Raw genomic sequence first — 10,229 nt, forward strand, 5'->3', positions numbered from 1 at the left:
AGTTACAACACCTCAATTTCAAATAAGATCTGAATAATTTTTGGTGATTTTCATTTTGAAAAAGAAAAGAAAAGAAAAAAAAAATTCTTATGATTACAAACAGAAGAAATTAGTGAACATAACGACAGACAGCGGAGAATGAAATCAAATCAAAACCTTTTATTTCTGCTGGGATCTTGGGGTCCACAATAATCAATTATTGTCCAATTGTCCACACGCAATAATAACCCATCAACACAATAAGAAAATGTATATAACAGAATATTAGATTTTCCATTAAATTAAATTTGGGGGAAAAAAAAAACCCTCAAAGTCATGAAAACGACCGGCTCAGACCGACCAGCCAACGGGGCCCCGAACTTTACGGCACTCAAAATCACACGCTCACGTACGGTTACCTACATGGACAAATCATAACCGCTCTCTTAAGGACACGTGTTGAATCGGGAGTGGTTACGTAATTTTGCCGGCCACATACTCATTTTCTTCCCCGCCCTTTATATATACCCTTCCCATTTCACAATAAGCAACATGCAATTTTGTCACATAATTTTGTTAACACACTTCTCCACATAGCAAAGCAAAATTTGGCAACCTTAGAGAAAATGACACCGGAAAAAGTTAATCATTTGCCGGAATCCGACACGAAGCTCACGTTAGGCTTACCCGGCGGCGGCGGCGAGTGTCACCGGACGAAAGCCGGCACGAAGCGTGGCTTCTTAGAGACCGTTGATCTAAACCTCATGAGCTCAAGCAACGATAACAAACATTGCGAAGAGAACGATGCAATGGCCTCGACTACAACCCCAGCAACCAAGTAAGAAATTAAAATAAAATCTTTATTTTTTATGCATGTTAGGTCCTGATGTGAGCGGGATTCGCACCCAGATGATTTTATATCGGCCTAAAATTGTATGTTTTGATAGGGCACAAGTGGTGGGGTGGCCGCCGGTGAGAGCATATCGGAAAAATGCTATGAAGGGCAGCTGCAAATTTGTAAAGGTGGCAGTTGAAGGAGCTCCATATCTAAGAAAAGTTGACCTTGAGATATACCATAGTTATCAAGAACTCTTGAGTGCTTTAGAGGATATGTTCTCATTCTTGACTATAAGTAAGTTTTGTAAATACTTTTTTTTTTTTAATTTTTTAAACAAAGAAAAATTATGTTGTGAACTTAATTTATTTATTTAATTATTTATTTTTGGTTATAGGGAACCACGTAAATGAGAGAAAGATTATAGATAATGTAAATGGAGTTGAATATGTACCTACTTATGAAGACAAAGATGGAGATTGGATGTTAGTTGGAGATGTGCCATGGAAGTAAGTTTAATTTGAGATTATCCTTTAAAGATTCAATTCAATCGCTTCATATATATATATATATATTGATAAACTCATATATTAATCTGTTGGTAATCTTTCGCTTTTACAGAATGTTTGTTGAATCTTGCAAGCGAGTAAGGTTGATGAAAAGCTCAGAAGCAATTGGGTTAGGTAATTAAAAATCTTCAATTTGATTTATTTCCCCTGTTAAGATAAAAAAATAAAAATTCTTGGGTGATTGATTTTTTATTTTTTATTTTTCCCTTTTTGTGACACAGCTCCAAGAACACCTGCAAAAAATTCAAGCAAGAGTTGAAGAATGAATAACAGAATAAGGGCCTTATTGTATAAGGAGGCATTCCTGGAGTGACAATTAATGGCTGTACAGAGGCTTTTGATTGATTTGAATTTTAGTACACACCACTGTGTTTTCTTAGGAGAGTTTTGACGATCAGATTTTGATCAGTTGATATTAGAGAAATAAGAGAGCCCTGCTGCCTGTAATTATATATCATATATTATCAGAAGTTACATACAGTATTATTGATTGTTTCTCAGTTTCTGGGAATTTTTCTTTTAATTATTATTATTATTATTATTATTTGATTATTATTGATTGCCTTTTATGTTATACGTCAACGCAAGCACTTGCAAAGCTCAATCAATATGATTCATACAAGATTTGGGTATTTGATTCATTCGAAATCCTAAAGAATGTGGATCATGAACTGCACTGAAATGAATTTCACAAGTCTTTTAAAGCTAAGAAGAAATTCATCTTCGAACAAGACACTGGCAAGTGTTCGGTTTCCTATGAAAAACAGAATCACTGAAAAAGAAGAACTCGCTTAACCAAATGAACAACCGTTGACATGATTGCAGTGAAATTATAACTATGATTCATACGTGCATGCTGTGACATACATTGGCACATGTTCTGTCTCGTTAAAAAACGAATGAAAAATTCTGCTTCAGATGATTGATAAGATTCAGTTGATTACCTGTTTGATGGTATTTTGAGCCAAAATGTTAACAGACCGACCCTTTTTTCTTGTAAAAGATTGTGTTTGGCTTACCAGAAAATTTGATGGAACACGGAAGGAAAATAAATGCAGTTCTCAGATGCAATAGGTTTTTGACAAAGTAAAACCATTAAGAATTTGATTCAGTTTGGCCGGTCATTAGTGGGAGGATCAGTCGAGTTATTTGTTACATAAATGAAAGATTTGGTTGATGATTAGTACACGTAATATGTGCTCAATGTAATTATGCACCTGATTTAAGCCTCGGGAGAACTGCAAGTTTGTAGACAGCAGAGAAGTTGTTTGAATATTGGCAGCCGATTTAGAAGCACACTTTCTTTTACAGGCACATGCTGCATTCTTTTACTATTCTTTGTTTCAACATCTTGAATTTGATGCAATGCCATTGCCATTGATTTTGATACATGAATGCAGTATCTGATCCGGATCTCCTAGTAATACTCTGCTATCTGACTGCTCCGCATTAAATTGACATGAAAGTTTCCCAGAATCTATTATATTTACTTGGATCCGAAGCATGAGTGGTTTCTTTTAGGGTCTCATACATCCCATGGTATCAGAATCACCTCACGCACTCATAATGCAGTTGTTTTTGAGTCATCTTTCTTGGCATTATGATCAGTTAACCTTTAATACATCCTATTGAGATGATTTGAGGCTGCTATCAATCTCAACACACCAAAAATGTTAATCCTTTCAATTGATCAACACATTGATTGTTGATGTAGCTTACAGTGATGCCCAACAAACTGAAAAAATGACTCTTGTTCCTTGGGTTTTCATAGAATTTAATTTATGCAGTGTTTGGTTTGATTACATTAGATTTGTAGTATCAACGTAAGTAACAGAGAAGATTGCAGCTTCAAGGACTAGTTTGGTTTGCATTTAAGCAACTTTCTCCGCATGGTTTTGACGTTCGAGAATGTGACTGATGTTTCCACATTTTGCATACTGTTGAACAATGAGAGGTTGAATGTCTGTTTCTGCAAGATCACGTCAACATGTGCTGTCATTGTGGTCCATGAATTGGATGTAGAATTGTTGCATGAAATGTTTTGGTTTGTAAAATGTTTAGATAAAACTGAAAAGACAAAGCTGAAATTCTAAGAAGAAAAGAACAAAACTGCAGCGGATTACAAAGGTTGTGATTATGAATTGTGATTAGTAATTTTCATCATCTAAATACTCCTTTAATTGGAGCTACAATGTCAGTACAAATATCCCCTTCAATTAAAATGGAGATGGTTACATTCCCGTGAACATTTAAAGCATCCACGGGACAGGCTTTGAAGCTCAACAAACAAAGGGTCCTTGCTTGCTACTTTCCACTAACCACCACATTTAATGTATTCAGATAGACTAGCAAGCAAATTCATTGTACCCGAAAAAAAAAAATGACCCTTTGGCCTCAAGCAACCAAGCTATCTCCTCCACTTCTTGCCTATAAAATTCGATGCTACATACAAGTTTGTTTGTCCTTATCACATGAACAAAACTGCTATCAATTAGAAAACAAAGCTGAGAGAGAATCATGGATGCACCGGCACAGCAAGAGATGTCATATATGGAACATGTCAAAAAACGCCATGAGGAGAAAGGCTGCCTCTTTGCACTGTCTGTATTGATTTTCCGCTTTCTCCCCCCCAATTTTATGTTAATTTTTGGTCTGATGATACTTTTGCTTTTGATTGTTCTTGAGATTTTTGTGGCGGTATTATTGTGCGTTTACTTGTTCTGTTTTGATACACAGGCTGTTTGCACTTTGCTGCTGCTGCTGTTGCTATGAGTCCTGTGAATGCTGTCTGGACTGCTGTTGCTGCACCTCCTAGTTCATTTTATTGGTTCATACTGGACTGTAATCTAAAGGGTTGTACAATATTACCAAAATCTTTTCGGGGTTGTACTTTTTTGTATGAGTTGAACTAAAGTGGAATTTGTTTTGTGAGTATATTCAATCTTTTATTTTGGTAAAAAGTTTTCTTTGTTCCTTATACTCCATTCAGTTTCTTTATTTCTATCTTGGCAATTGAACCATGCTAAAGAAAGGAGATAAATAAATAATATTTATTCAATTGAATATTGCTATCATACACTAATTTACATTTGCATTTACAGTGATTTCTGGACATTTTTATTGTTAAGTAGCAATTGGCTTAGCAATAGACATGTCAACTGAGAAACCAAAATTGGAAATAGTTTTCACAAGTTACCTAAATAGGATTCCTCCCATCATCAATTTCAATAATTAGCGTATGTTCCGGATCTGATCCGTTAGGTCCTTCGGAATAGAGGGTGGGAAGGTAAGCGTGGTATGCGGGAAGGTAGCGTGAAACAAAATCCTTCACCTGCAACATATCCACCGAAACAAATAGACTTTACCTGCTGCGGAATTGAGGATAAAATAGAACTATGTTATAAGAAAGAAGATAACATAACATACCTCCTCATCGGACATCCCAGGATTGCCTGCCTCCCTCATTGCAATCTCAGCCTGTGGAAATCCCAGAAAACTAATTAGGTAACTAGGCTACAAGATACAAGAGTATTTGGAGCAAGTGATGCATGGGTAGCTAACCTGCAAACGCCACTCGTACACACAACTTGGATCCTTGATTTTGATAACAATCCATGCCTTAATGAATTTGTCCCATGCGTCAAAGTAAGCTTCCAGATTTTTATTCACCGTCTCCAACTATGAAAGTAAAAAGTTAACTGAGTTTCCCAGCTGGAACAACACTAATCAGTTCTCCCAAAATGCATTGAGAGTTCTAACCTGTGGGTCAACAGCTTTAACTACTTCAACAGGAAGAGGTTTGAAACCAAGCATCCAACCTTCATATAAAACAACCTAATTTATCAATCAACACGGACATCAGTTTTCAGGGGTAATGATATTTTGAAGTATCTTGACAGATAAGGTTCAAGAAGAAATACAAAAATCAGCTGAGTTAAAATTTGCTCTATTGTCCTTTTAGGTATGTTGGGACATAATTCAATTCTAAATTTGACTTTACGGCAATCCAATTTGAGTTTTCAACCCTGCAGCATAAAATGGGTTCAAATTCATATGGACCGCACTCAACCGTTACAAGCTTAAAATGAAATTTCTGTTACCGTCAGTGGCCCTTCAATCTCTGGCCATGTTGAAGGATCAGCTCGATCACCCCTCCCATTATATGCTGACTACAGAGCAAAACAGTTATCATAAGCAACTTCAAAAGGCCAAATGATGCTTGAGGAACAAGAAAATTTGAAAAAACTGAACGCTTACTTTATCATAGCGTGGTAGCTTCATCTTTGTACCTAAGAAAGTCCAACAAAAGCAATCAAAACAGTAGACAAACATATAATGCTAAGGAAGACAACTGAATAAGAAACCTACCTTCTTTTGTCAACTTGCTTATAGCTGTCAGTGTCTCAACAGATAACTGAAGATCATGGCTTCCAGCATTTCCACGAAACTGAAAACAAACAAAAACTATAACCAACAACCCATTTTGAGTAATTTGGTGAGTCGCAAATATCAGCACTACTCTTCTGTCAAATTGACAAAATATTAATAAGGGATAAACGGTTACCTCCAAAAGTGCATTTCCTCGATTTGCTTCCCTCAATTTAGCCTACACTTGATATAAACTTGCATCATAAAATGACAACCGAAATATGAAGAAAAAGAAGCACACACCAAAAATAAGCTGACTGATTACCTGACCCTCTGCTGTCAAATAGAAATCATCTATAGATATAGTTGCAGACTTCCTGAAAAGTTAAACTGCTAGTTTAAGTGCTCTTTGTCAAATAATTTTCACCAAAAGCAGAGTCAACTCACACATGAACTACATCTAAACTTCCATGGTCTCCAAGCTACCTGCCAGTGACGCGAAAAAGATAATCAAGAGCAAAGGCAAGTGTTGTCTTTCCACAACCTTGTGGTGCGCTGAAACCAATCTGCACAACACAAACACATAAGCACCATAATCAATGTTTGAGGATCTGCATCCATTGCAGATGCCTTTGAACCAGTAAAAACACCTTATCACATTCCCAAATGATCACTTATCAAATGTGCCTCTTTAAGCCTTTGTATACTACAGAAATTAGGCACAAAACAATTACTGAAATAGAACAGAAAGTAACATGTGCGCACACATACCACAAAGGGAGGTATATCTTCTCCATCCTTAAACTTGGACACATGCTGAGAAATTTGATCTTCACACCACAAGAAAACAGGTATGTAGTAGTGAAAAAACCTTACTTTCTGTGGGAATGTAAGATACAGTTCATTGAGCTGAAAAAGCCGACACAAGTACGAGTTGTACGCTATCCACTTGTCAATCGAGTCGCCTATCTTTTCTTTGGAAAAGCCCATCTTGTCTATGAGAGGACCTGAGCATATAAACGCGAAAAGGTCCTGAACAGATGAAACTTGAGCACGTTCCGTGGGAATGGCTGAACATACTAGGCCCTGCTTCAAATCAGGGCAACCTTCACCACTTTGAAGCATGGAATTATTTTGCATCCATGAACATCCAGTTCCAGCAGAAAGAGCCTCTGAAAATAGAAACAACAAAAGGTAAGATTACTCACAAGACCAGTTGAAAACTACGGACAAATAATGCAGTGATTCTATCATAAGCCCACATTTAAAAGTACAAGACACTCGGCATTTTGCATAGATGAGAATTTATGAAATATTGAATTCAATATGGTGCAATGCTCTAAGACTAGAAACACAGAAAGAGTACTTCAAAAATTCAAAATTGAAAATTAAGCCATTTTCCCAATTGGGATTTTCCTTTCGATGAGTTCCATTTTATTCCATCCTAAGAAACGAGAATTATATATAGAAAGCACAGTTGTGGATGCTCAATAAAGTACATTATATTAAGACAATTTAAAAAAAAAAAGTCGTGAATTTTAAGTCATCTAACAATACGATCAATATTATTAAGTTTCACAACATTTTGGATTATTGGTTTATAGACAATTAATAATAAGAAGGCGGCATAAAGCAAAAGTTCAAACTCAATACCACCATGAATTAAAAAAAAAATACAATACAAAAAAACCAAAAATTGAAACTTTAAGACAAAATTGAGAGAATTACCTGATTTGGACAAATGGGTTGGCATATGAGAGAATTTGTGAGATGGGTTTGATTTGGTTTGCACAAAGAGAGAAGAAAGAAGAGGAAGAGAATGAGAGCACGGCAACGAGTGTAATTTAGTATTATTATTACTATTATTATTAGTATTAAAATAAACATTATGAGAAGATTGACTATAATTAGCATTAAAATAATGAGAATTTGTCGATGGAGTTGGCAATAAGATATTCAAAGTTGCCATGCTCATCTCTTCCTCTCTGCTTCTCTCTGGCTTATGTGTGTGCCTCTTGGATAGCTTGACACATAAGAGTGATGAGTTCGTTAGGAAATAAGAGCCAGACAGTATCTTTTAGTTTGGGTAATTTTCAGGGCCCTCCCCTGAGGTTTGATTTATTAACACTTAGATAGAATGTATTGATATAATTATAGATACCTCCCCTGTCATTAGTTATAGGATAATTTTCAGGGCCCTCCCCTGAGGTTTGGTTTATTAACACTTAGATAGAATGTATTGATATAATTACAGATACCTCCCCTGTCATTAGTTATACTTACATGTTGAGTTGACCGTTAGTAGACTATTAAAATTACTAAAATACCCTCCCTTCCAAAATAATAAATTATCAAATAAATCTTTATTGTTTCGTGAAGTAAGATGTTATTAGAAGCTACTTTTGATATTTTAATTTAACTGAAATTGCACTTTTAAAAAATTATTTTAATTATTTTTATACGATATTTATTCGTAATCTACTAATACTTTCAATCGAAGCCTTTCATACCCTATTTAGATTCTATTATTATGACATAAATCAAATGTTTAGGCCATAATGAGCATATTCAAAGTTAAAAAATAAAATTTACTGAAAGGCGAGGACAAGCAATTGAAGTTAAATTGAACAAATGACATTGCCACTAGTTAGTAAAGACATGATTTCACATTAATAAATTTGAGGAATTAGCATTGTTGAAAGATTATAATAACATCATTACATCATTACGAACATACAAATCAACTTCACTCAGACATCGATATTTTTTTTCTTTTTCCCCCTTAGCTGAACTGGCTTCTGAAATCTCAAGTGAAATAGGACAATGGTCACTCCCATAAAAACCTGCAAACAAATATAAAAAATGCACAAAGAATTAGCATTTATCTAATTTTTCTGTTTTATGTATCACTATAGAGTATAGAGACATTGTTGATGAAATCAGGCAATTCAAGAGGAGGCTTTTCAGATTTTAAGTTTTGTTCCCAACTTGCTACTTAGACAGTAAGAAAATTTTCATAACATTCATCACACATTCAAACACTAGTTTCAAGTATATGTATGGTAATATAAAAGCTATCCATCAGGAAATAAACAGTACCTTCTAAATCAATTATGTGCCCTTGCATTTCAAATGCAATAATACAATCTTTGAGTTCTTCTGAAACAATGAAATAGCCTATTGTGTCATCCTTTTCTCCTGGTACATGGGAAAAAAAAAAGAAATTTAATATATCACAGTCTATACATTTAGATCCAAATTGAGTGTTAAACTTTACTTCGATCACCCAATTACTTTCCAATTGGATTTTCAGACCATAAGAAGCCACAATCCATGTCCTTTTTCTTGTGTAAGAATTTGTATGCATCTATTAGCATACCCCTGAAGCATAATCCATAAAAATTCTCAAAAGCTATTTTCCCCCCTAATTTTTAATAGGGCAAAAAGGAACATAACATATGCATAACTAGGAGAGCTATAAATCCACGACCACTGGAGATATTTTTAAATGAGATGTAGAGAATGATGAAATTATAAGAGTTGTCCATCAAACTCTCGATGACTGATCCATATGTCATGAAGAAAACATCAGTTTTGATCATGATTTCATAATTGCTAATCATATAAGTAAAGAAAAATTAAATACTCTTTCAATATGGCACCAAATTGCTTTCTCTCAGCAATCTAAATCCAGGCTACCCCCAATCCTGACCCAACAATAAATCAGGTCAAAAAAATTTTAAAAAATAAAATTATTGACACATTTAGAGGATTACATTACCTAACCATAGTTTGAAGACATGAAGAAATTCAACATCTCGGTTAACATTACATGATAGACTATCATTACATCCTAGTTGCTTGTAATTGATAACAGAGTAAATTCAACAAGCAGACCAAATCAGAGTTCAAAATTAAATGGACATGAATCAGAAAGGAAAGGACTTTATTCATTTGGTTTTGGGAATATCATATGTATATATTGACTTTAAAGAAAAAAAAGAAAAGAAAGCAAATTAGCTAACATAAAAATAGAAATATATGCATATATATAGGGAATACCAAAATTAGAATGAATATTTCGAATTAAAAAAATTGAAGAAAAATGAAAAAAAGAGAAACAACAGCAGTCCGAATGTCAACAATCATTGGCTAACAGAAAAAAAAATTAGAAACCACGGCTGTTGAAATCAACATGCTTAAAAAAAAACAAAATACAAAAAACTCATTTTCATTCGTAAGTAATTCAGAATCAACCCATTCTTTTTTTTAAAAAAAAAAAACTAAGCGTCAATAAAATAATTAATTGCATATGATTCACATCTTCGAACGATCATAAATAAGGACTAACCATTTTCTCCTCCAATTCTAGTCGCGGCTGAAGCCATTTACCGCCAGTACTCGCGTTGTGGAAGACTTGGGTCACCACAAGAACTCATCTCGTTTGTAACTGAAGCTAAACTCTTTTTTCAATCATG

At 34.7% G+C, this 10,229-nt stretch overlaps 2 protein-coding genes across 2 annotated transcripts; one reads left to right on the forward strand and one right to left on the reverse strand.

Moving 5' to 3' along the window:
* Positions 1-514: 514 nt before the first annotated feature.
* Positions 515-1,869, forward strand: LOC18036413 (auxin-responsive protein IAA1). Its single transcript, XM_006427043.2, has 5 exons — positions 515-817; positions 927-1,111; positions 1,212-1,323; positions 1,436-1,497; positions 1,605-1,869. Exons 1-5 carry the CDS (start codon positions 606-608, stop codon positions 1,640-1,642), a joined length of 609 nt encoding a protein of 202 aa, XP_006427106.1. The 5' UTR covers positions 515-605; the 3' UTR covers positions 1,643-1,869.
* Positions 1,870-4,456: 2,587 nt separating this feature from the next.
* LOC18036951 (D-glycerate 3-kinase, chloroplastic) lies at positions 4,457-7,793 on the reverse strand. The gene is made up of 12 exons (XM_006427044.2): positions 7,480-7,793; positions 6,523-6,923; positions 6,238-6,317; positions 6,077-6,128; positions 5,948-5,989; positions 5,752-5,830; positions 5,641-5,672; positions 5,484-5,552; positions 5,143-5,217; positions 4,945-5,061; positions 4,810-4,860; positions 4,457-4,714 (listed from the first exon to the last, which is right to left on the reverse strand). Exons 1-12 carry the CDS (start codon positions 7,724-7,726, stop codon positions 4,580-4,582), a joined length of 1,380 nt encoding a protein of 459 aa, XP_006427107.1. The 5' UTR covers positions 7,727-7,793; the 3' UTR covers positions 4,457-4,579.
* Between the last annotated feature and the right edge of the window lie 2,436 nt (positions 7,794-10,229).

This window comes from Citrus clementina, unplaced genomic scaffold (genome assembly GCF_000493195.1).
Source record: "Citrus clementina cultivar Clemenules unplaced genomic scaffold, Citrus_clementina_v1.0 scaffold_7, whole genome shotgun sequence".
NCBI lineage: Eukaryota > Viridiplantae > Streptophyta > Magnoliopsida > Sapindales > Rutaceae > Citrus > Citrus x clementina.